The 25,915-nt window shown below is 52.9% G+C and overlaps 1 protein-coding gene across 7 annotated transcripts; it reads right to left on the reverse strand.

Annotated features, from left to right (window-relative positions):
- Positions 1–1,071: 1,071 nt before the first annotated feature.
- Positions 1,072–24,160, reverse strand: SEPTIN4 (septin 4). 7 transcript variants are annotated; one of them, XM_045773377.2, is made up of 14 exons: positions 22,588–24,160; positions 21,894–21,938; positions 20,509–20,516; positions 6,953–7,246; positions 6,457–6,550; positions 5,934–6,020; positions 5,307–5,430; positions 2,779–2,913; positions 2,549–2,666; positions 2,358–2,459; positions 2,076–2,172; positions 1,825–1,987; positions 1,560–1,659; positions 1,072–1,289 (listed from the first exon to the last, which is right to left on the reverse strand). In XM_045773377.2, the coding sequence occupies exons 1-14, from the start codon at positions 24,143–24,145 to the stop codon at positions 1,230–1,232; spliced, it is 2,985 nt and encodes a 994-aa protein (XP_045629333.1). In that variant the 5' UTR covers positions 24,146–24,160; the 3' UTR covers positions 1,072–1,229. The 7 variants fall into 7 exon arrangements, with proteins under 7 accessions (XP_045629333.1, XP_087710666.1, XP_087710668.1 ...); XM_087854540.1 differs by lacking the exon at positions 20,509–20,516 and having other exon boundaries at positions 6,953–7,253; positions 21,893–21,938; XM_087854542.1 differs by lacking the exons at positions 20,509–20,516; positions 21,894–21,938; positions 22,588–24,160 and adding an exon at positions 12,191–12,272 and having other exon boundaries at positions 7,203–7,246.
- Between the last annotated feature and the right edge of the window lie 1,755 nt (positions 24,161–25,915).

Below are 25,915 nucleotides of genomic sequence, written 5' to 3' on the forward strand. Positions count from 1 at the left end.
CTGGAGGCGGGAGGGTTTCCTCTCTTCTGCGTGGTGACGGGTTCCTCCGACCCTTACTTCGCATCAGCGAACCGACCCTGCCGTCCTTCAGCACCTGCATGGTGCCGTCAGTCCCGAGTAAAGATCTCTCACTTGAGAGAGATGAAATCTGGATCTCAGATTGCCACTAGCTAGCGGCGACCTCCTGGTCTGTAAAGAGAGTGGGAACAGGACTCACCCAGCTCTTTGCTCCTCCCTTTCTCTCTCCCCTCTGGGGAGCAGGAGCAGGCAGCATGGCGGAGGGTGGCCGCTGGAGGTCGCCGTGGCCATGCGGTACCACCAACCCGGCAGAAATAGAGAACCACTGATTCAGACTCTCAACCGGTAGCTTCTCTTTAGTGGTTGGCCTGAATGCTTTAAATACCAGGCCCCAAGGCCAAAATGTCTTCACTTGTCTCTGTTTACAGAACATTGGAACTTTTACTACAGCTGGTAAATTCCAGCAAAACCGGAATCTTGCCCGTGTTCACTGCTTTAACTCCAGGGTCTAGAACAGCGTCTGCAACTTAACAGATGCTTGATATTTGTTACACGAATATTGAACTCTTCCAGGACAACGATTGTACTTTACTCATTCCCAGCACTTACTATAGTGTCTGATGATCACAAGGGTTTCAGTATTTGTTCAGGCTTCCTAGAATGCTGAGCTTAATTCTGTATATCCCTTTCCCCAAATCAGGGGAAATAGAAAGTCAGGAGGCTGCATGCTGATACCATGTTTTCCCAAGAGCAGATATCAGATCCAAAGCTTCTATAGAACTGAAAATACCGTATGTGGAAAAGATGGAGAGAGGATCAGGCCCCAGTTAGAGAGGCGGGATAGATGTGGTCAGTACGATGGAGAGGCCAGGTTGGGTTCTAGGCAGAGACTGAACCCTGTCATAAGAGAGGAAAGTTTCCCCAACTCCCCCTTTCCTACTAAAAGCCGGAAACCAGCACCCTCCTTCAGCACCCTTTCGAAGGTGGATCCTAGGATCTTCTTGGTCTCCAGAAGGTAGTAAACATACAGACAGCGACACCAGAAGGCAGCTATAGATTTGTTAAACTTTATTTCCTCTGAGTCTCTGGGGAGGCAGCAGGGATGTAAGGCGAAGTGGCAGTAGCTGCAGGGGCCTGAGCAGAGCTTGTGCTGGGAGGGGCTGGCTGGGCAGGACAAAGAGGAGATTTAAATATCCAGGATTGAAAGCCAGCTAATGGGTCTCCTTCATCTGTCTTTGGATTTTGTGCAGCATCTCCTGCATCCGCCGCAGCTGGAATGGGCACAGACAGCAAAATGGGGCCTTTTAGAGTCCCACAGTGTTAGGGAAGTGCCCCCACACTCTGATCCCTTAGCCAGGGTCATGGTAGTAGCCCAGAGGTGTGATGGAGACCCTGGGTAGAACAATCAATCCACCAATCCAGGACCCAGATAGGTACCGGGGCCAGGAACCTTCTTACTCCCAAACCAAGAAATACTGAGGTTTATAATTAAGCAGGAACCCTCCATGCTGTCAGTCCCTACCACCCCATACTGCTCTCACCTCCTCATCTTTCTCTCGGATCAGCCTCTCCGTTTCTGGATCTGTCCCTGGTGGGACAGCAGGGATGGGGAAATCGGTACCACTCTCTCGAGTCAGTTTGCTGAGGGGAAGGGGGAAAGGGGCTTGGTAAGGCTAGGGGGACCCCTGCTTGGACTGAGCCCAAGGCCTGTAGAACAAAGGAAGAGCTTGCTCTCACCCAAGGCTGCACTTGGGATTCCCCCCCACACCCCGCCCCCGCCAGCTCTGTCCTGGCTTCTGGCCATACTTGCGATTCCTTTCTTTCACCACCAGGCGGGTCATGCTCTGGATGCACTGCGCCCGGTAGTTCTCATAATGTGTCTCCCGCGTCACATCCTTCAGGTCCTGCATATGAGTACGCACCAGCATTGTCCTCAGCTTCACAAAGTCGCAGTGTCCTGGGTTTTCCACTGCATAGCAAGGCTAGGGGTCAGCCAGGAGCATAGGGAGAGCCGCTGAGGGCAAGGAGATACCCTGGTCACAAGCTCAGTGCTTTACCTTCCACGATGCCCCAGGGGTAGAGCCGGCCCCGAACTCGCCGCCCTCTGGCCTCTACCACAGTGTTGCTGCCAATTACAGCAAATGGGATGCTTTCCTGGAAGAAGTTGAGGGGGCCTGTCAATACCCCCCGCTCTCACCTGTTCCTTTCCACCTTTATTTGTATTTTCTCTGCTTCGTTCTAGGAACCAGGGTCCTCTCCCACCCCTTAAAAAGAATTCTACTTCCCTCTTCTGCCCCAAAGAAGCAAGATGGAAAAGGGGTGCCTTGGGGTGGCCCCACCTTTAGGGCTTGGTCCTGTAATTTGAAGTCCTCATCCTCATCAGAGTCACAGTCTGGGAACTGATAGACCTTGATTCCAAAGCGCTCAATCTCCTCTCGGATCTGGCAAACACATGAGGGGCCCACAGTTCTGGAGACCCCGTCCTTTCCGGAAGCCCACCTGCTCCCCCGCCCCCACCAGCTTCCCTCACTTTGCGTTTCTTGCGCTCCACTTCAGGAGGTGTCAGCGTGTCCGCCTTAGCCAAGATAGGCACGATGTTGACCCGCTGATGCAGGGCCTTCATGAATTCCACATCCAGGGGCCGGAGCCTGGAGAACAGGGATGTGTGACCACGGGCGAGCGGCAGCCCTGCCCTGGCGCTCTCAGACTGTTCCCTCGGCAGCACCTGGTGGTGTCAGGAGCCTCAGGCTCAGACCGTACCCGTGGCCGAAGGGGGAGATGAAGTACAGGCAGCAGTGCACCCTGTTGTCTTGGATGTTCTTGCGGTTCAGACCACTCTCGTCTCGGAAATACTGCTCAAACTGCTGGTCGATGTATTCGGCCACAGGCTTCCAGCTACGGCAGGGACAGACAAGCAGAGAAACTGTGGGAGTGGGGGCTGCCTCAGGAGCTCTGGGACTACAGAGTAGCCCACGCCCTGGGCAGGGTCCTCAGGGCTCTGTTAGTCCCTGGCTTGCCTTCCCACATCTTCAGGGAGGTACCTGGGCGCGGCGGGGATGTATCTCACCTGTCCCACTAGAAAACCCGACTAAACACACAGGCCAAGTTCAATAAATACTAGTTCGATGAGAGGAAAAGACCAAGGTGAAAACAAATCCAATAAGAATAAGGCGCCTGCAGGTGAACGCCAACTGGAAGCCAGGGCGGCCCTCAGTCGGGTTCACAGTCCAGCCCCAGAACCTTTGTTCATGTGCTTCTACCGTCGCCTCCACCTCTCTAAACCACCCCATCCTTCAAGGCCACGGCTAAGAGCTATCTCTTCCAGTGTACATCAGCGCTCTCCCCTTCTCTCCACCACACGGTGAAATCATACATGTTATAGTCAAGAGCTCCAATTGTCAAGTCTTTTGCTCTTCTGTTACTTAGCTTCATCCTCACTGACAGGTGCCTGATAGGTGGACACATAAGCATCGTCACTTTCATTTCGTGCATGAAGGAACTAAATCTACAGCAGCTAAGAGACAATCCAGATCATTCTGGCTAGCAAATTCTCTACCCAGCCACGCCCTTGACCTTCTGACTCCTCAGTGTGCTTGCTGCTACGCTACCTGACCTCTTTCCTAACTTGACTTGATTGCCACACATGTGAGAGAACTGCTGCCCCCACCCCCCCCCACTACCACTAGACCATAAGCCTCTCAGCGACCAGGATGACACATACTTGTTCTGTATCCCTTAAGATGCCCAGCACTGGCTGGACACCTAGTGTATGCTCAATAAACTCCTGCTGGTTGACTAAACAAGCATATGTGCAGGCGCACTGTATACCGTGAGGCCGAGCAAATGAATTATTATCGTTAGGGAAGGGACGAGGAGGTAAGTAGATTGATTGAAGGTGGGGATGCTACTTGGTAGAGTAGGAACCAGGTGCTTGTTGGGGTAGAGTTTCATGGCAAGCCCCAGGTGCTGAGACATATACCTAGCGATGATGACACAGAGGCCCCCTCGATCCATCAGGAATATTTCCATCAGAAGACCGCGTACAGTGCCAGCACAAGACTAAAGAAGAAATGCCCCCTCACCCCCCCCAAGGCTAAGACTCTGCAGTTGAAGACGAATCCGTGTGCTAAGCCAAAATCACATACAGTAATGATAAAGCATGTCATGGGGATCCAGAGCACAGAAAGGTCTATAAGGGTCTGATGAGTCTGTGGGGCAATTACCCAGGGTCAGCTTTCTGGGTGTGCCACCGGTGCAGTCAGCACAGGGCCCTGATCTCAGAAGGACCCACCCTTGGTTTGCTTCTCTGCTGTGGCCATCTTGAAATTCATCATCATTTTCAACAGGCAGCCCCGCCCTTATATTTTGCACTGGTGCTGCAATTATAATCTTAAAATCCATGAGTGTAATGTAAACAGCTCTTTACTTTTGTTTTTAATGCACATTCACATGCATCATTCAGGGTGATTTTCAGATCAACTGGGCAAGGTGGTAAGGGCCAGTATCTTTCAGCTGAAGAAAGAGGAATGCAGTCATTTGCTTGAGCCCTCACAGTTACTAAATGCTGAATCAAGGTCTGAACTCGGTCTAGTGGTCTTAGCACCCCTTGCCTGACTTCATCAAGGGCACCACCTCCTCTCCTGTCTTCATCATTCATTCTCCTTCTCATCTACTCACTTGGGTCTGACCATTATCTAAGCATCCTTCCAGTTCCTGAAAAAAGAAAGTCAAGGATGATGGCATATGTGGCAAAGTCACCTGTTCTTCTAGCCTAGAGGGTTCCTGTAGTTTAAACAAATTTCAACCCAATTGTCTCCCCTTCACCTCTTCTTTCTCCTCCTCACCCCTTCCTCAAGGCACTCTCATTCCTTTAATAAAAGTGGTTTGTGGCACCTAGAATGTGGCTGGTGAAAGAAAAGGAAGGAGGGAGGGGGGTGTTTATTGAGCAACTACTAGGTGTCAGGCCCTGTGCTACTTGTTTTCACATGGGTTTGCTTTTTTGAGGCTTTCTTATCTTGTGTCTTCATCCCCATTATGGAATTATAGGTCAGAGTCAGAAAGGACATTAAAGAGCATCTATTCCAACCCTTTCCCTCTCATTTTACAGGAGGAGACAGCCGCTCAGTAAGGGCAGTGGCATGCTCAAGGCCACAAACTTTCCTCCTGAGAATTTTGGTTATATCTGTGCCTGTGGGTGCACCCGTGTGTGTGTGCGTGTGTGCGTGTGTGCGTGTGTGTGTGTGTGTAATACGAAGAGGGAAGCTGGGGCTGTGCTTGGTCAGACATACCACTCTGTGTTGTTGACTGCATCCCCAAAACCCGGTGTGTCCACAATGGTGAGCCGCAGCCTCACACCCTTCTCTTCTATGTCCACTGCATGTTTTGTGATCTCCACAGTTTGCACGATCCGTTCTGGAGAAGGGGGAAACTGAGGCCAGGGCGAGGGCAAGGACCTGCCCAGTCAGGACAAACCACCCACCCCAACCAGCTTTGCTGCCCAGACTGCCTCATCCACACTGCCCCCCTTCCCACCCCAGGCTGCCTGGGGGCCTGTTCTCTGGGAACCAGCAAGGAGCACATTTCCCAACACAGGAAATGCCGGTGGCTGTTGGCTCTGGCCCCAGCCTCTTCTCTGCTCCCGGCTCTTTTCTTGGATTCCTGGAATCCTTTGGGGGTCAGAGACTCACTCAGAGAGAAGGATTCTGGTCCCTGCCCTGCTTCGGCACCCAACTCTTTAGGGAGCTGGCTGGTGGGCTGCCAGGCTAGATAGGCCTATGGAGAGATGCCGTCAATCCCTCTAGGAAGCCATGGTTTCCTGCCTGCTGGAGAAGGCCCCAGCCCCCAGGGTCTGGCATGGATTTGATTTCCCAGGTCAAGTCTACATGCCTGTCTTCATGCCCCTCTCCTTTCCTTACCTTCGGCACTGAGTAGTTTCCGGTCCCGGTACAGATCAGTGAGGAAGAGGCTATTGACAAGAGTGGACTTCCCCAGGCCAGACTCTCCTGACGGGGCAGAGAGGACAGAAGATAAGAGCTATGGCCAAGAGGCAACCCCACTAGAACAAGGTATGGAGGGAGCTGCTTTCTTATCTAATTGGGAAGAGACAAGCAACCATAGCATTTTAGAGCTGGAAGGAAGCAGAGAGAACAGCTTGTCCAGCCTTCTTATTTGAATGAGGCCCAGCGAGGGTAAGAGATTGCCCAAGGTTACACCGAAAAAGGCATATATTAGAAAGCTGTTGATCAAGTGTTCTTTGTACCACTCAGCACCCTCTCACCCCCCACATGTATACTTTTGGCCACCCACAGCTCCTGGGTATTTTGCAAAAAGGCATAGCCACTAGCTGCTTTCTCCTTCCTTACCCATACCCCCACCCCACATATATACCATCCCCACCTGCAACACCCCCTACCCAGCCCAGCCCTTCCCCTGCTCTACCTGCCACCATGAGGGTAAAGTCAAAGCCCTTCTTCACAGACTTCCGGTGAACTTGATTGGGGAGGGTCGCAAAGCCCACATACTCCTTGTCGTCCTAATGGACAGGAAGGCAGAGTGCATCAGAGCGAGAGGCAGGAAGGGCCCCAGGACCCAACACCAGCCTTCTCCCTCCCTCCTAGGTCTCTGCCCCCACCCTAGAGCAGCATGGTCAGACTCCTTTGAGACCCATCTGGGGCCACCAGCTAGGCTCCTGCCCCTACTAATATCAGTTTCCAATGCACATGAGAGTCAACGCCACAGAGCTGGGGCTGACACAAGACAGAGGGGCCCCAGCTCAACATGCACGCGTGCGTGTGCGCACACCTACACACACACACACACACACACACGCACACGTGCACGCACACACACACAGACACTCGGGATCTCTCTGCTCCCTCCCTGGGTCTTCCTGCACCAGCCCACTGAAAGGCCAAGGCAGGGCTGGCAGCTCTACCTCAGAGGAGTCATAGGGATCAAGCTTGCCCCAGGGGCTGCGGGGCCGGGCTGAGGGGCTGAGAGGGGCCGAGGCAGAGAAGTACTGCTGGCTGTCAGAGGCCTGGGGCCATGAAGGGGGTCTGAACTCCAGGTCATCCTGGCAGAGGTCCGGGGCCTGGGGCCTTGGCTCCAGGACTTGGGGCCTGGACCCCCAGATCTTGCCCTCTGGCTGGTGGCAGCTCTCGCTTCCTGGGAAATCCTTCACGAACTTGTTCAGTTCTGCATCATCCGTGTCCTCCAGGAAGCGCTTGATCTGGGGGTTGGAGGGTGGGGCGGGGTGGGGTGGTGGGTAGGTGGCACAAAGGGGAGAATGAAGGAGGAAGACCGGAGAAGGCGAGAGGGAGAGAGAGGAAAGCGCTTGCTGTTAGAAGGGAAAGAAACTGCACTAGCAGCTAAGCCAGAGGAAGTGTTCCCCATCCCTCCTTCACCTGCTCCTGTGCCTCCCCAGCTGCGACGCCAGGAGAGACCCCAGGATCCAGGAGCAGCCCTGGGCAGCCCCCAAAGTCCTTGCAACTGCTGTTGGGATCTGAGTACTCCCGTCCTGACGCTCCCTCTTAACAGGGTGCTCACCGCCCTGCCCTTCCCGGGGGTCTGGCCAAGCCAGGGGCCAGGGACTGCCCTAAAGGCCAGGAAGCCAGACTGAATAAGGGGGAGCAATAGAGGCGTTAGAGCTGAGCGGAGGTCATGGTTCAGGATTCAAGGAGAGTGGCAGACGGTCAGGCAGAATGGGGCAGGGGCAGGGGCAGGGGCGGGAGGGAAGTAGGGCGGGGTGAAGGGAGCTGCCGGGCCCCAGGTAAATCAAGGGCCAGCAGGGGGCTCTGTGCCAGCCGGCACTGCGGGTCAGTGAGCTCTAACACCGAGGCTCAGACTCTACAGGAGGCGCGTACTTCCCAGGGCTCACCGCAAAGAGCTCAGTAGAGCCCATCGGACCCCCCTTATCCAGACACTGTGCCACACCTGCGCCGAGGCCCCAGGACAGAAGGGTAAGCCTGCCAGTGGATGCTGAGCTCGGGGAGCAAGGGAGCTGGGACGGACCCAGTGAAGGAAGATAGGAGGACACTAGGCTGCTGACAGCCCCTGACTAGGGGGGACACACAGGAGGAAGCGCCCATTGTCTCTTGCCCTCTCTGCCTGGGGTAAGCTTCAGCCAGCAGTGCAGGAGGGGATCTGGCCTGAGCCATGATGGGTAGGCAAAGAATGGCCAGCTCCTCTGTAGAGACCTGTTCCCCCCATCTCCAACTTGGACAAGAGGCCGCTTCCCCCCCCCCCACCCATCAACTCAAGACCCGAAAACTTCCCCTCTCCTTTGGGAGTCAGCCCCCTTTGTGGAGTGCCTGGCAGTGCTGGGCTCAGCTCTGCCTCACAATACCCACATGCCACCTCCAGACAATGGACAAGGGCCGGCTTCAGCAGCTGACTCACTCTCTGGGGACTGGCCAAGCCAGTGGGGGCTATCCCAGACCACTGTGGAGTCCCGGCCAGGGTGAGGGGAGATAAGATGGCCAACCTCCTGCAGGTCCCCAGTTTACAGAAGGAAGAATTGAGGGAGGCAGACATGCACATTGCCAGGTTTATGTCAGAGGAAAGGGACTGAGATAGAAAGGCTGCAGGGAAAAGTCCCCTAAGAACTACCTCCAGGCTGTCATCTCTCACGTCCCCACACCTGCTTGTAGCCAGTCTCCAGGGCCCGCCTGGACAGAGGGAAGGAAAGAGGCCCTTTAGCTGGCAACTGGAACCAGCATGTGGGGCTGGGAACTGAACCAGCAAAAGAGGCTGTCCTGAAGCAAGCCTAACAGGCTTTTCTCACCCATAATATTTGTGGGGTCCCAGGGGAGTAACTGTCCATCCTAGTTTGTTTGTTGTCCTAGCATAGTGATGAATTGTGCCCCTTTTCACTCTCAAAGTGTCCCAGCTTGGAGAATTCATTATATGGCAACAGAGAGGAGATGGGGCTGGAGCTGAGGGGGATGGGGTACAGCAGGTCTTGTTTTCTGGCAGTTCGAGTCTGGGGAATTCCAGGAAATCCTGCCTCTCTGCATAACCCCACAGTGACCCAGCACTTGGTCCCAGCGAAAGAGAGAAGACTGTCCTCCACCTGGTTTCCCCAAGGGCACTGAGCAGAGGGGCAGCAGTTAAGGGAGAAAAGAAGACACTGATGGGGACTCCTACCATCCCCCATCTTCCATAGTCACCAGGAACCAGCATTCCTGGGTTCCCTGCCAGTCTTGGCTGCTCATCAGGAGGGATCCACAGGGGCTCTAGACAAGGAGTCAGGACACTAGGGTCTTCACCTCCTATCTGTCCTCCCTCACCCCCAGCTTTCACAGTGACCAAATCATTTTTTGACTTTGAGCCCCAATCCCCATCAAGGCAGGGGGAAGACAGGTCAGGTCCCCCCCATCTCCCAGAGTAGCACCTTACCCCAGCTTCAGTCCTGTCCTCGGGGACAGAACTGCCTTGCCATCCCAGTGAGCGGTCCATGTCCCACGCTTCGGACACCCTGTCGGCAAGCTCTAGGTCTAATTTTATCTCCCAGGCAAAGTTCCTCACACACAGAAACAGCTTAGTCTCGATGCTCTTGTTGTAATCCAGCTTCCTGGCTTGCTCCTTTCCCTTTCTCTTTGACCCCCCCTGTCTCTGTCAGGGGCCAAAAAAGCCTGTGGAATGTCGTTCCCCACCCCCTCCTCCTCCCTTTCCCTTGGCTCCCACCCTCCAAGGACAGCTCAGCTGCAGCAGGATCACTGTTTCTCTGCAGTCCCCTCCTCCTCTGATTGGCTGTCCCATGACGCCTGCCCGCCGCCTACCCCGGTGGGCACAGCACCAGCCTCCCCAGTCTGTCTGCAGCACAGGCTCTTGATCAACCTGGCCTCTCCTATTAACCCCCAAGGACCTCGAGGCCTGCCAGAGGGTTGTGAGCTGTCCCCAAGGTGACCTGGCCTATCAGTACCTGGGGACAGCCACCCAGGAGACTCCACTCCCAAAGGACTCCAATCTCTTTCACCGTAACTTTAAGCAGCGCTGAAGTAGGGTGAGAGGCCTTATAATCCCCTGGAAATATGTTCTCATGGGGACAGCCCTGCTTTTCTTTCCAAGTGTCCCTTTGTGTTTTCCCAGCAGAGAACCCCACTGTCTTCAGGAATCTGCCCCTAGATTTCCCTGCAGAGTCCCAGCCACAGGGGCACTCCGCCCACCCTAGGATACCTGATCTCTGACTCATGAGGACCTTCCAGAGAATCAGTGGAGGAGCTGCTAGCACTTAGTCTCTGACGGGCATGAGTTCGGGCCCAAGGGAGGCTGGCATCCCAGAGGCTTCAGAGTTGCCAGTTAGGTGGGAGACAAACTGAGGGGCCTGGCTGGGAGTGTGCACATGGAGTCAGAAGACCAGTGTTTCAGGTTTGGCCAGAAACAGCCTCTGTGATTTTGAATATTATCTTAATTTCAGGGCTTAATGTCCAGTTGTGGATGGCCCTGTCTTGACTCCCAGGAAGGCTGGGGAGAGATACCTCAAGCTGTTTTTGAACTGAGGAGAGATGGTACATTTCAAGTCACAGGGTAATTATTAATGTGGCCTGTCATTCTTTTCCCATGCAAACTAAAACCCCATTGGGCTCCTGGGCTGGGGAGCTCTCCCCACCTTACCCACTGACCTCCAAAGTAGCTGGGACACTGATCTCCTTTCAGAGAGAGACCCCTTATAGACCAGTCTGGCTTGACATGAATCCATCAGCCTAAGACATGAGTCTAAAGGGCCTACAGCCGAGGACTCTGGTGGTTGTGGGGTATCTTTTAATTAGAGAGCAACAGGGTGGCTTCAGCCAAGCTGAAAGCACCAAGACCTCAGCTGAACTGAACTTAGTGTGTGGCAGAAAAAGCCCCTCTTGGTCCCTGCTGGGCTTGGCACTGGGGACAGTCAGTGCTCCTCCAGGCTTCCAGCACTGGAACAATCGCTGAGTCCATACCCATGTGGGGAGAAGGGGGGCAGGGATAAAGACAAGCACCACTTGGCCTCTCCCAGGAACCCCCCTCTGGGGAAGGTCACAAGGTCACCCAGACTTCCTAGCCAAGGCTTGGGCCTCAGCCTGGACACAGCTTGAAAGACAAAAGCCCAAAACGTTGGCCTTTTCAGACCTGGAAGCTTCTGATTCCAGTGGGCCCAGGGAGTTCCCTTCTGGAGGCTGCCCACAGCCAACATCCTGTCCCATAGGCTGGTCACGGATCTCCTGCTTCTGTAAACAGCCTGTGCGTCCCAGTGCGGAGGGCAAAGGCTGGGGGGCTTCCAAACTGGGAGGGGTGGCTGGCATGGGTCCTGGAGGCCCTGACCCCCGGCATGTGTCTGTGGCAGGCTCTGGCAAGGATGGCAGGAGAAGAGCTGGCACCCTTACAGCCAGACATCAAAGCTTCCCACCTGAGGGCCCCAGGAGGCTGGCTGGGGTGACTATTTCTCCTCCAGACATGTGGCAGGAATGAGCTCCCCCACCCACCACTACTGCAGAGGGACCCCGTTTGGGAGTGGGGGAGTGTAGGATGCAGCAGGAGGAAGATTCCCCATGGTTCCTATCTCAGAGGCAGAGGGATAGAGCTGATCCCACGGGTAGGATGGTGGGCTGGGCTTCCCTCTCTCAGGGGTCCCCGGGCAGAGGGCGCAGTGGGAAGAGCCTGGGAGCGGCTCTGTGCCAGGCTGCAGGAAGGAAGGCCCAAGCGTCTCACCACCCCTCCTGGGGAGGCAGGCAGTGTTTGTAGGCCTCTTCTGTGTGTTTTCCAAAGGAAGTTGGTACTGGCCCCTGAACCCAGGCTAGGTGGGTGAGGAGGGGTCACCCAGGTAACAGCTGACCCAAGCAAGGGCGGGGGACCCTCAGCTCCGCCTGTCGCAGACGCGCCCTCCCCAGCCCAACCTGCGCGTCTCTGCTGGCGCCCCCCCACCCCGCCACCTCCGCCCAGCACCGACCCAGCCCTCGGTCCAAGAACACCGGCAGCACCCCGGGGTTCGGGGCCCGCTCCGTCGCTGCTCGGATCTGAGGGCGAAACTTGGAAGCGGCGACGTAGCGCCGTCCACCAGCAGTGTCCGCCTGTGCCCGCAGCCGGAGACAGCACCTCCCGCCCCGCACAGCCAGGGCTGCAGAGCCGCGGGTCCCCGCGGAGCCGCCGGGAGCAGCGGGCCCTGAGCGCCCCGGCCCTGCCCCGCGCCCGTGCGCCTTACCATGGCTGCAGCCCGGGTCGGGCCAGCTCCGCCTGGACAGCGCCCGAGCGACCCGCGGCCGGAGCTGCGAGCCGACCTCGCCGGACCGCCGGCCCCCGCCCGCCGCCCAGAGTGCGGACCGGCCGGGGGCGGGGCCTGGCGGCGGGGGCGGGGCGAGCCGGCCCGGGGGCGGGGCCTGCCCTCAGAGATCTCGGGCGCCCGCCCGGGTGCCGGCGGCCCGCGGTGGGTGGTCGGTGGGGGTGGGCCTTGCAGCCCGAGACCCCGGGAAGCGCAGGGTGCGCAGGGGCGCTCAGGACAGCGCTGCACGGGTCACCTGGCTCTTCCTTACTCAGCGCCTAAGAGTGACCTCTTCAGGCAGCACATCACAGTGGGGGCTTGAGCAAATCCCCAAAGAAAAAGGAAGGGCCCACCTGGCATCCCCAGGAGGAAATGTTTTTGGAAGGAGAGGGAGTTGGCCCCATGAGTTGGGAGGGAAACCATTCGTTACCAAAGGTTTGCGGAAAATGCCCCAGCAGATGTCCAAGTTAAAGGATTGACCCTACCCACTCCGCACCTCCTGCCGTAGAATGTCGGACGCCTACCTTTACCCAAGCTATGGAGAAGACAAGAGGTTCCCTTCCTGCAGGACCCTAGATTAAAGATTAAAGAGGGTTTGCTGCATAAATTATCCAGGGACCATCTGCTGGAAGGGTGGAAGGGAAGAGGCCTAGTGGCCTTTAAGGGGCAGTAGAGCCTTGTCTGGGGCTGAGAAAAGTAGGAGGGCCTCGGGAGAGGCCAGCCCAGGCCTGAGCCAGTTCTGTGCTGGGCAAGCAGGTGAGATGCTTTGGGGACAGATGCCCTAGCAGCTTTAGAGGCATTAGAGGCTCAGAAGGGTCATAGCAGCAAGGGAGAAGTAGATGCTTAGAGGGTGGGGAATTGGTAGGGATTTCCTGAGCTAATACAGGTCTGAGCTGGTCAGGCTTCTGTGGAAGTTTCCAGAAGCATGCCTCTCTCTGACTCCCAAGAGCCTTCCTTCAGGGCAGGCTGACTGGCCTGACTACACATTAGACAAAACTGAGGCCCACGCACAACATGGCTCTCTCTCTTGGTAGAAGGGCCAGAGCCTCCCTACCCTATTTCAGTCCAATCTGTGACCAGTGGTCATGGTTGGGATCAAGTTAGAACTTAGCAGAGGGAGGGAAAGGGGCCTAGGTATGCAGATGAGACCAGGCTCAGAAAACATGGCGTGGCTATTGGAGATGTTATTGGATATTTGGCACTGGTGGACTGAAGAATGGAAGGGGGAGTGCCATTGCTTAAAGAAATTGGGGGCATTCATAAGCTAGCAAGTTGAGGAGAAACCTGCCCAGCTGGGTGACCTTGGGCAGCTCACTTTACCTCTCTGGACCTCGTTTCCCACACCAGAAAATGAGGGGATTAAACTAGGATAGGGGTCAGCACCTTGGCTCGGATAAGAGGGAACCTCTGAAGGTATAGAGTAGTTCCTGGAAAAGGCCTGGGCTAGATCAAGAGATCTGAAGCTGTACTCAGGAAAACAAAGACATGAAAGAGTTTCTTTAGAAAAAAGCCAATGGCTATTGGAAGGCTGCAGAAGTAGCAGCAGCTGCTGCCGTCAGAACCAAACATCCACTCGGGCTACACAAAGCCCCACTGTTGGGAACTAGCTGTAGGCCACTAGTACTCATGCGTGCACTCATAAGACTACCTCTTGGGTGCCTCCACTGGCATTCTGCACGGGGGTGCTGGGCCAAGGGGAGAAAACCTATGTTAAGGAAGACAGGCCCCATCCCAAAGCCTTGTTTTCCACAATTAGAAGTTCCCTCCTCCCCGCCAGCCCTGGCTGTGGTCCAAGAGTGGACACGGACACATCTCAGAAAGCAGCTCAGCCAGCTCATCCTCAGCTGCGGCTGGAATCCCGGCTCTGCTCTGGCACCTGCTGCTCAGGCCCCAGCAAGCCGTGTGTCCCCTGAGGCACGTTGGTGCCAGCTTGGTTGAGGGAAGTGAGCCCCTAGGCGAGGCCTGGGACTGTGGAACTCACCCCTAAGCCAAGACTCTTAGGGTCTTGGTGCTTTAGTACCTTCGTAATTACTGTATCAGAGCCCGACAGGAAGCATGCTGGGCTAAACAAGAGCTAGAGGCAGACTTTGAGCCATTCCACCTGCACAAACCTCGAAGGCTAACCCTGCCACGCTCTAGGTTTCTGAGAGAACTTGGCCTACGCTTAGGAGCCCATGCCAGCTTTGGTGATTATCTCACTGCCTGAATGTCCCTCCCCTCCCTAGGCCTCTGTTTCTCCCATTGAAAGGTAGGCTTGGACTCCCCACAACTCCAGCTCTCGTGTTCTGGGTCGGTGCAGGTAGAGTCTGACACATGGGGCGGAAGTGGGGCCGAGATGGAGCAGCCGTTGTATGAGTCACTGACCACTGAGTGTCCTCCCCACCTCCAGTTAGCATGTGGCCGGCCAACCTTGCCTCAGTGCCCCTCAGCTCCTGGAGCTCTGACTCTTCCTTAAAATTCAACATCCCACCAGGAATTGATATCCTGGACTAGAGTACAATTTCCCAGGCACTGCAGGAGTGGGGGTACTCAGGTCAAGGCTCTGGTGAGTGGACACTTTGGTTGGCACAAAGCCTGACTCTCCTGAGAAACTCAGATCAGTGCACACCTCCAGCCCACTGGCCAGGGCTCCCTCTGCTTTGGTCAGGCCAATGTGAAAAAACTCCTGCCCTCCCCCCATTGGATCTTTCCTGCCTACCCACAGGTGAAGATTGTGTGGCACTGAACTAAACAAGGATGCTGCACGTGGGCCAAGCCAAGGCCCAGTTTCAGAAGCCAAGAATAAATAGTGATTACCACAGGAAATCCGGATTTCAGATCTGTATGACTAGCAAAGGTCTGGGTAACAGAGTTTCTCTTAAGTGGTTCAAGAACTATTTGTACCTCCCTTCCTTCAGAGGTGATGAATCACTGAGGATATAGTCCAAGGGCCCTAGTGGGGCCAAAGGGCTAGCACTGGGTTGTGTCTTTCAAGGAAACCTTAGCTAGTCTGTCCAGAAAGGTCTGTGGCAAGAAAACAAAACACGCTAAGCCCCTCCCCTGCTGCTATGTTTCCCCAGTGTCCCGGGATCCTGGGGCCTGACATGTGGGTGGCCAGGCCAGGGAGCCTGTGTTTCCTGGCACCTGCTGGATGGCTGTGGTGAGGGGCAGTTCTGGAGCCAGCAGAGGGCTAGAGGCCAGCCAGAGGGCCTTTCCAACACCTTCTCTGCAGTAGGGCAGGGCACAGGAGCTGAGAGATGGAAGGGACTTACAGAGGCACTGGAGTGTGACCCCCTTCAAGAGCCCCCACCTCACCTCCCAGCTTCTTCTTGAATACCTCCCATGGCTGAAGACTCACTGACTCTACTGCCCTTCAGTCTTTGGGCAGTAATTTATCAAAGGTCTTCATCATACAGAGACAAAATTTGTGTCTACGTGGACTTCACCCTCCCAGCGCCTTTATACTAGAAGCTTTGCTATCTCATTTCACTAGACTTTGTTTTGTTCTTCGATGTCCACCCCCTTTCAAGTAACCCATCTGTATACTTTTCTCTCCCAAACTAACCAAAAGGCCCTCAAGGACAGGGAGTATGTCTTCTATTTTAACCTCTACTCATTTCAATTCAGTGAACATGTGATGTAATGTCTTCCCGGATGACCAGGCCTCTGCCCCCAGGAGGTGTCTGATCAATATGAATTGACTGAAAGGATTCATTGATCAGTTTTCCACTCTGATTTTTGGAACACAGACAAGCCTTGAGGCTCTGGGCTTCACTGACCCATAATTTGCCCTTCATTCTGGCTGCTTACCAGCTCATACTCACCTCCCAGCCTCATAGTTCACATGCAAAGACACAAATGTTACCCTCACTAAAGCCTTTCCCTTCATAATCTGTGATATCTGACAGTACTGCTGAAATACTGAGAAGTTACTTCCCAGGAAGATGTGGCTGTGGAAGAAGGGTTTCTACATCGTGTGTGAATCCCTAGGGCAGGATGCTCCCTAAAGGGCTCCCAGTTTTGAGGAGCCAGCTCTGAGCCTCAGTTTCTTCATCCATGAAATAGGGAGAAAAAGTCCACCGCATGAGGCTGCCGTAGAGTCACTACGGTAACACGCTTAGAATGGTGTAGCCACTAAAATGATAGCTATTATTTCAGCTAATGAGAAAATTATCAACACCAAATCAGCAACTGTCAGCTGTCAGAATGTCAAATGCTTTCCCTCCGAAACATGAGGAATGTGCGTGTGTAATGGGTGTAGAGGCATGGCAGAAGAACCTGAGACTAAAGTGACATTGGAATGCCCATGCTGCCACCAACTGTAGAGTCAGCCTCTCCAGCTAAATGGCACTCCAGTCTCTAGAAAGCAGGTCTTGGTTTCAGACTTACTGAGCCAAATTCCCAAGAACAGCCATTGTGGAGACTCCAGGAGCTAAATGACTTTGCCTGTGGTGGGCGTGCCGAGGAAGTGGCTCTGGCCAGCCCTGTCCTCCCACCTCAGTGCCAGAGCCCGGGCTTCTCTCAGGAACTGCCTCACATTCTGTCCCCCTCCTCCGGGCGTTCCTTCAGCCCCTAAGGTGCAGCTGTCTCTCGCCTCTCCCCTCATGGCAGCTGGGCCAAAGGCAGCTGAGCAGAGGAGGGCAAAGGGACATGGTCATTTCTGTCACTCAGGATAACCTTCCTGTGGCTGAGCAGCTGTCCGGGTGGCTTCTGTGTTACAGATTTTCTTCCTCACCCAAGGATGCTGCCGGCCCTCTGAAGCTCCCTCATCTGCCCAGTTCTGCTGTTTCTCCTCTTACTGGAAAAACCCACCAACTCAAACACCACCAAGCTAGTCTGGCAGCAAGATACAACGTCGGAGATGGGTTCCAGGCAGGCAACCAAGGAGCTTCTGGAAACACACCAGAGAGTCCAAAATAAATGTGGCAGATTCTTCCCTATGTGGGATCATTCTGAGAAGAACAGAAAACCAAGGGATTCTGGCCTAAGTTCTGCCGTCAAGCCCAAGAGAGAGGCTTAGGACTTTCCTGCCCCCATTTCACAGCAGAGGAACAATTTGCTCAGGTCTCACGGTGCAGGCAGGATGTCATCCCCCTGCCCTGTGCTTCCAGTGGCTCCTGCTGACGTACACTGCACCCGAGCCTGTCCTGGGGCCACCATTCGTCCTAGTTTGCCCAGGACCAGTAGGCATCCCAGGACACAGGCTGCTAAACCAGGCACATCCCAGGCAAACCCCGATGAGTTGGTCAACCTAGCCTGTCTCCAAAATAGCAAGTGTGGGTCAGAGGTTACCAGCCTCCCATTCAGCTCTGGACTTCGCTGCCCATGGTAGCTGGAAATGAACAAGGCACCGTCTGACAGGAAAAGCAGCTGGGGCAGGGGTCAGGCTGCTATGAAAAGTCCCCCAAGGTGCCCTGCCCCATTTTCAGCAGCTCTGCTCCATTCTTTCAATTCCCTCTCTTTTCAACTATAAGCCTCTGTACAAAGCAAGAGAAAATGAGGGCAGTGGGAAAGATGGTCCTAGGGTTCCTTTCAGATAGCCCACCTGCCGGGATTCTGTTAACACCCCCATGAATGACCCTGCATTCCTCCTAGACTCTGGATTTTTCTCTGTCGAGGAAGTCTACCTGAGCAGAACTTCCCCAAGGCTCAAGAGCCAACAGGAGGCTAGCCATACAATCCCCAGAGGCCAAACGACATGTCACTTTAAAGACACCGAAGTCGGCCTTAGGTATCACTGAGATGGCCTCACCTGGTTCCTGGCCTGTTTTCCAGAGTTGGTTTCTTGCATAATTGATAGAGATAGAAGGGAGTAAACCACCTTGTCTGCTGACAGCCTGAGAAGTCATTTTCAAGGGCAAGTAGGTTAGGCGCCTTGAGGACCAGGGGTCTTGGGGCCAAGGCAGCCCCATCCATCAGAGGCGTTGCAGCCCTTCCCATCAAGAGCTGCTTTATCCCAAGGAATTCCCCAGAGCTGTGTGAGAAGACAGCCCCAGCTGACCCCGTAGGGGACCTTCCTGTTGAGCTCCTGCTAGTTCTTTTTTTTTTTTTATTTTTAAAGATTTTATTTATTTATTTATTTGACAGAGATAGAGACAGCCAGCGAGAGAGGGAACACAAGCAGGGGGAGTGGGAGAGGAAGAAGCAGGCCCATAGCGGAGGAGCCTGATGTGGGGCTCGATCCCAGAACACCGGGATCACGCCCTGAGCCGAAGGCAGACGCTTAACCGCTGTGCCACCCAGGCGCCCCTAGCTCCTGCTAGTTCTGATACCAAAAACAAAACCATTAGGAATGTTTCCCTCAGTCCAGCATAACCTTCTCTGGGGAGATTCCAGCCCCTAGTGTACCAATCCAAGGATGAGAAGCATCTATAAGCCCTGCTCCTTAGACAAAAGGGCCTTGAGGAGTCACTTGGGAGGGACTGACACTTGAGAAATGGTTGAATCAGCCTCTGTCCCCAGCTGTGGACCCAGAGGGCTTGTGAAGCTCAACAACAGACATGCAGCCGTCCACAAGCCAGGAGCTGTGGCTGGCCACCAGAGAACTCCTGCCAGGAATGGACTCTGGAACACACTCTACAGTCAACCCTTCCCAGATCAGAAGAACCAGATGCCTCGGGCACCAGCACCACAGATTCTCTATTGTGGCATGGCCTGTGGGCCCTGCTGCCTGGAGGACAGGCTGGGGAAGGCCTAGAACTCTCACACTTGGAGAGGAGTCCTCGCTCTCCTCCATGCCACCTCACTTCCAAAGAGCCAGAGAACACCAGCAGGCCAAGCTAGTCTCTCCCCAGCTTCTGGGGAGCAGCCCTGCTGCTGAACAGGGCTGGAGAGCTGCAATTATCGAGACAGGATAAGAGCTATTTTGGGAAGGAGCCGTCCTGCTGCCAAGGCTTTTGACTTCCTAAACTAAAACAAGATGCACCAAGAAAGGGGATGAAGGTGGGGGAGAACAGGGAGGAACTTGCTCAGTGAAAACCATCATATCCCGAATGAGGGAAAACACTAACCCCTTCCCAAAGGTACGTAAGTGCATCAAAGGAGCGAGCAAGGGGCTATTAAGATACCCCTGGCTTTGAGAAGGGGGGTGTAACTTGACTCCCCACCACACACACACATCCCCTGATGACTCCCTCTCTCCCAAGATCTGGTAAGAGCACTTATTCAGGCTGCTGCGTTTATTTGGACTTTTGAGCACAAACTATTTCATATTGTTGTTTAAATGTTTCCTGTCCATGTCTTATCTCCCCAACCAGATGGTAAGTTTCTCATGGCCAAAGAATGTGTGCGCTCTGAGGTTCAATGCTTTGCCCGCCAGGAGTGCCTAGCAGAGTGCTAGGCATCTGAATAAAGTTGTTTATGGAAGGAAGGGATAGAGGGAGGAAGGAAGGAAGAGAAGGGAAGAGGGAGAAAAGGATTTACAGTCTTGCATGGAGGTAATCTCTACAAGTAGCTGTTCCCACCCACAGCAGAGCTCAGGGCACGGGGCTGAATAGGAAGCCATGGCAGAGGGGGTGGCAGCCACATTTCTGGCACCTCCCCTTCAGCTGTTTCGTTATCTGAGCTCAGGTTGTCCTGCCCCACCTCCCTTGTTTGTCTTCTATGTGTAATTAACTGTCCATCCTGGGCTAGGCCATGGATGGGACCCACTAGAAGCCATGCTAGGCTTTGGGTAAGGGAGAGATAGGGTGAGAGAAAGAATGGAGGCAGGAAAAGCTCAGACTATCTTATCAAACATGGGCCAAGAAGAACTAAAGTACTTAGAGGAACAACGCACTGTGAAATCAGGACACTCTTTGTCATATTCAGGACACGGGGCTGCCCAGAGCAGCGTTCACCTTGTGCCTTTCCAAGTTGAGGACTCAAATAGTGTGTAACCCAGAAAAGTGTTCCCTTTCTGGAGTGCCCTAGGCTGGAGAGATGAGAGCCAAGTGGAGACTGATCCAATGTATGGCTTCCCAGACAGCCTTCCCACAGAGCACTTGGCAGGATTTATCATCTCTCCAGGGCTGCAACTAGCTCGTATAGCGCCTTTGTGCAAATCTGCCTCTGGGGAGATGCAGCCCCACAAGTGCACAGTATGGCAACTGGAGCGCAGGCTAGATTTCAGCCCCACTCGCCCTCTCAGTTAGGTGCCCTTGTGCGTGAACAACTTGCCCAACCATAGGGAGCAGTTCTGTCTGTCTCCCTCCGTTCCTACTTCCATGAGAGGTTAAGAGAGGGACTTGGATAAGGGGGAGCCCAGGAAGGTACTGGGAGTAACTTTCCAGGAGTGTTCTTACCTCCTCATCTGTCATAATGGAGAAGTAGAAGTCGGGCATTCCCAGGGGGCAGCAAATGGAATTCAGAGAGTACCAACAGGAGGGGAAAAAGAGAATTTTACTAAAGATGTTCAGTGGACTTGGGCATAACCTGGCCCAGCATCCTTCCTAGCGCAAGTGGCCCAAAGAGCAATAGCTACCATTTACTGAGGGCTCACTGTTGCCAGGCACCATGCTGAGTGCTGGTCAGTCCTTATAAGGACCTAAGAGGTTGCCATTGTTCTCATTAACAGGGAAGCTAATTATCGGAGAGAGAAAATAACTTACCCAAGGTCATTGTGAGAAAATAGACACAGGGCTCAAACCCAATACTTATAACTCGAGTCCATGCTCTACTAAACCTCAACTTTATAGAGCTTTGCTCCCTTTGAGGGGCAGGGATGCCCTTCTCTGCTGTTTGCTGCCCATCACTTAGAGGGCTTATGCTGGTTGGGACTGGATTGCATTCCCAGGGCTCTCTCCTCCCCAGGAACTTCCTCATCCAGAGCCCTGGCCTCCCTCGTGCTCACAGACTAAAGCATATTTTGGGCTACAACATTCAAAGCAGACACTCCTTGCTACTAAGATTCACTAAATGAGGCTTGGTCCCCACCTTCCCTCCCACTAGAGAGGTCAAGGGAACAAAGTGGGAGGTGGGGTGTCTGGGGACACTTCTCTTAAGGATCCTAGAGTTGGGGGTGGCTGGCTGGCTAAGCTGGTAGAGCATGCAACTCTTGGTCTCAGGGTTGTGAGTTCGAGCCCCATGCTGGGTGTAGAGATTACTTAAAAATAAAATCTTAAAAAAAAAAAAAAAAAGAAAAAGGATTCTAGAGTTGGCTATAGGACCCACTGATGGCCTCAAGGCAAATGCCTGACATTCCTGGAGACACTACTGGGTAGCAGCCAATGCCTCCCAGGTCCAGCTATGGGGGCTTGAAGAGAGTTCTGAAGAACCAGAAAGAGACAAGAGGAGACCCATCAACCTGAGTTAGTGCGGAGTCAGCCCTGAGGAAGACTGTGAAACAGGTAGTTTGTCTTGGTGACTTGTTTTTTGGTTTTTTAAAAAAATCACATGAGAGGTAAGTCCAGCTGAACTGAAAGGCATGGGCTTAAACTGTTTTCCATTCCAGAAGTGACTACTTCCCATTGAAAGGAGGCTCTTGAAAATGAAAAAAGTTCTAAGTCCCAAAAGAATGACTCTAATGGTGGAATTATAGACAAGAAGTTCCTCTGCTTCTTCAAGTCTAACCCCCAGTATGTACGGTCCTGATAGACCTAGTTCTATAAATATGTAGAGGTCACCCTCCCACCTGTCCTACTGCCTCCCAGACCCCTACAATGGATCCATAGGGGGGAAAAGCACAGACCTTTTAGCCACCAGATGACACGATTGTACATTTCCTCAGAGACATCTGAAAGTAATAGAGATTGTTGCTTTTTTTCACTCTGTGGGATGTGCATCCCTCCCCCCACTACTTAACATCTCCCTTTCTACCTCCACATTTCTCCCCTCATAGGTGCCCTCAGCCCTTGATTGTCTCCAAGAAGCCCCTGCAGACTAGGACTAAACTCCCCTCTCCCTTTTCTCCACCCTCTTTGTACCACTATTAATGCCTTTCCCCTCTCGGAAGTCTGGGTCCTTGCATGTCTATGCCCTCACCTTCTCCACCTTGCGGTCAAAATATTTACCTGTGAATCTTATTTTCTTTACTAGTCCTTACCAGCCCTCACCCCAGCTCAGTTCTTCATTTCCATTCTTGGGAAGCACTTCCCACCCTGAAAACCACTCTCTACTATCTTCCATTGAAAGGTTAAGCAGCGTTGCCTGGAAAAGTCAATGCCTGATGCCAGCCCAAGCATCGTCACCGATGTCATTAGCTTGGAGCTCAGAGAAGCTGGCAGGGAAGGAATGGACCAATGGGCTCAAGGATGGGACTAGCTTTAGCACTGGCAGGAGGGCAGCTCTGAGGTCCGGAATGAAGAAGGGGCCTTTCCTGCCCACCCTAAAATCCCACCTCACTAAATTGGGACTGCACCTGGGCAGTCTGCTTCTTCACATACCCAAGAAGAAAGCACTAAACCTTTGAATGGGTTGTTTGGAGGTGCACTTGAGGGCCTGTGGCACTTCCCTCAATGGTGCCTGGTTTGGAGACTCCCTTGGTAATGATAGTGGTGGTGGTGTTGCTGGTGCTGGTGGTGGTGATGGACTTGCCCTCTCTCTCTGGAACATCATTTCCTCACAGAAAGGACTTGAGTCCATTTCAAAAAAGGACAATAAAGGATCTGGGGGAGGAGAGGACTTATACTCAAAATCAGGTGTTGTTGGCCGGCTTTGGGGTGTTTCAGCTTCAGGATTGAGTAAGGTCCACCATGAGGAATCAGGCCCATACCTGGGTAAGGACCGAGGGGGTAAGGGCCGAGGGGTCAGTTCCAGTTCTACATGGGCAGAGGGCTTTCGGGAGGGTCCAGGGGACATGCAGACACTTTCTGAAGGCCTTTCGGTGTGCTGCTTATAGCTGTGCTCTGGAGTGACAAACGTAGGTTTGGAGGGGCTCTCAGACACTGCTCGAGCTGTCACACGGGGTGCTGAGTATAGTAACTGTCCCGCTGGGGAGATGGTGACCCTGCGGCCAACCTCGCTGTTTCCTCGGGTTGAGGACCTGAGGTTGGACTCTACTTCTGATGATATTAAGACCTTTGGGGAGGGCTTGATGTCAGCATAGACAGAATGCTTGCGGATAGACTCAGGATCTGGACGTATAGAAACTCGGTGTCCACCATCCAAATCCTTAAGGATAGAGAGTCTGAGGGATGATTCCATGTTCATATTCCTATGCAAAGACTTGGGTTCTGTATAGATTGAGTTGAGACGACTCATTTCATACTCTTGGCCAGGGATCCTTCTCTGGGCTGTCCGAGAGTCTGCACTGACACGGCCACTGCTATGTTCTGGGCTACAGGGTCTCATTGAAGATCTGATCTCAGTAGCAGTCAAACCCTTTCGGATGGGCTCAGTTTGGACTGCTTCATCCTTTGGGCAAACCAAAGTCCTACGGCGAGTTCTGACCCCTTGTGGGTACCGGACCTTGGAGGGTGGGTCGTCTTCTTGTAAGGTTTGTAAGTTATCCTTCTGGTCTACAAAACTCAACCGGCGAGAGGATTTGGCATCTGGGATTAATGAGTAGCGATTACTGATGTCACGCCCTGGCTTGCTCTCACCCCCTCTTCGTGTTGATTCATCTCTAGATGGACTAATGTTCCGATGCATCTGGACAGCATGGGAAGCTGTCTGAATTTGCTGGCTCTTTCGATGAAGAGAGGGATGGCGGTATGTTTCTGATTTTGATCGAGTCTCATTTCCTCGAGGGGTGGGTGTTCCAGCAAGGCCAGGCCCTGCCTGGGGGGAGCTAGATCGAGGATAATCTGATGTTGAATAGAGAGTGGTGAGATGCCCAGGTTCTGATCTTCGGTGTGGCGGAGGGCTTACGGGGGCTGTAGCACTTCGTGAGCTCGAGGCAAGAATGTGCCCTTGTCCCCGCTGAGGAGATGTGTTAGTATCCTCAGACCCTTTTGGTGCTGAAACTGCTACCTTGGAGCCAGTTTTATTAGTCTTGACCATCCGATACACTGAGCTCCTCTGGGTAGATCCCATATTTTACCGGCTGGCTTGTATTGAGGGTCTTAATGAAGTCTGGAAATTTACCCTCAGTTTTAAATGCTTCTGTTCTTGCACTCCCACAAAAGTGGCTGTTATTCTAAGAGTGTCTCAAATAGTCCCCTTAGCTACCTGCCTGGTGATGTCATAAAGGAAGGAGCTTCCTACTAAACATCCTGGCACACAGCCACAATTTTTTTTAAGTAGACTCCATGCCCAATGTGGGGTTAGAAATCACGACCTTGAGATCAAGAGTTGCAATGGTCTACCGACTGAGCCAACCAGATGCCCCTTCAAGCAACAATTCTTCAGAGAATCTCAAGCAGTAATTGCAAGGAAACTGAGGATTTGTCTTTGCAGTTGACACCACCAAATCTTTGGCCAAGTTCTTAGCAAAACCAGATTTTCCTAGTACACAGAGAAGGCTCCAGACTCTCTTTTACTCTCCCCAGATTCTAGGAATTCCCAGACGCATCCAGAGAAGGACTCGGGCTTCTTGTCCTACTAAGACAAGGCTACTCAACTCAATCACTCAGTGTTAGTCCCAGTTTTAGTAAGATGCAAGTACAAAGTTGTCCCAATTTAGTTTGGAACTGCACTGTATAAAAGTTAAAAAAAAAATAGAGCTCCAGGCTTTTCTAGGTTTCAGAGGTGGTTTGGTTGACCCTGGGGTAAAAATCCAGATTGCTCAAATCATTAATTCTCACATTCTTGGCCCAGGAGTGAATGTAGGATTTTAGGAAGGATTTGGAGTTAGTTATTGGTTTCAATCATAAATGACTAGTTGTGCACCTTAGACAAGTTACTTGACTTTCCTGAGCTTTGGTTTCTTCATCTGGAAACCAATGTCTGGTAGGTGTCAAATAACAAACGTTAGTGTCCTTTCTCACAATCCTCTCCCCTCAGCCATCCTAATTAGATGGATTCTGGTTCTTTCTTGATTTGCATCTTGGATGACCATTCTGGGTGAGAGACAGGATCATCTTGATTTCCCTTTCACAGGCTCCTCTCTACCATATCCACATCCCACTATTGACTCTGAAGGATCATCGTGGTTATCTGAGGGTCAGATTCATTGTTTGTGGATCTTTCAATTCACCTTGATTAAAGACAAAGTTGAAACGAAAACCAACATATTTTTAGGTAACAGGAATCTCGATAGACTGAGAAACCTTGAGCTACTGACACAAGTCTTTAGAATATAAAACACTTGGCTAACCATTATATCTTATTTTACAGGAAAGGATAAAAGTAGAAGAATATTTACAAGTCAGATATCTTGAAAATACTAAGGGTAAGCCAGGTTGAAGTGAAGACGGTTCCTATTAATAATTATTTGATATCTATAGTTATAAAATTGAGACTGGCTGACTTGAACAAAGCTTTCCTGTGAGATTCTACTTTCTTCTCCTTTTCTTTTTTTTTTTCAAAGAGAGAGAGGGAGGGGTGGGGAGGGACAGAGGGAGAGAGAGAATTTTAGCAGTTTCCACTTCCAGCGTGGCCCGATGGGGGCCTCGATCTCACAATCCTGACATCCTGACCTGATCCGAAATCAAGAGTCAAGATGCTTAACCCACTGAACCACCCAGACACCCCTGAGATTCTACTTTCAATGCAATGACTTATTGATATATAACCTTTTTTTTAAAAAGATTATTTATTTATTTATTTGACAGAGATAGCCAGTGAGAGAGGGAACACAAGCAGGGGGAGTGGGAGAGGAAGAAGCAGGCT

This window comes from Ursus americanus, chromosome 23, assembly GCF_024610735.1.
Source record: "Ursus americanus isolate L20-20 chromosome 23, mUrsAme1.1.p, whole genome shotgun sequence".
In the NCBI taxonomy this organism is placed as follows: domain Eukaryota; kingdom Metazoa; phylum Chordata; class Mammalia; order Carnivora; family Ursidae; genus Ursus; species Ursus americanus.

What these genes read in the sequence shown, in the direction of transcription:
- SEPTIN4 (XM_045773377.2), bottom strand. Translation starts at nt 24,145, where the DNA reads ATGGTCAAGACTAATAAAACTGGCTCCAAGGTAGCAGTTTCAGCACCA. An exon ending in CCCCTGGGGCATCGTGGAAG is followed by an intron (nt 1,988 to 2,075) that starts GTAAAGCACTGA and finishes CTTGCTATGCAG; the next exon opens with TGGAAAACCCAGGACACTGC. An exon ending in TCCGAGAGAAAGATGAGGAG is followed by an intron (nt 1,290 to 1,559) that starts GTGAGAGCAGTA and finishes TGCCCATTCCAG; the next exon opens with CTGCGGCGGATGCAGGAGAT.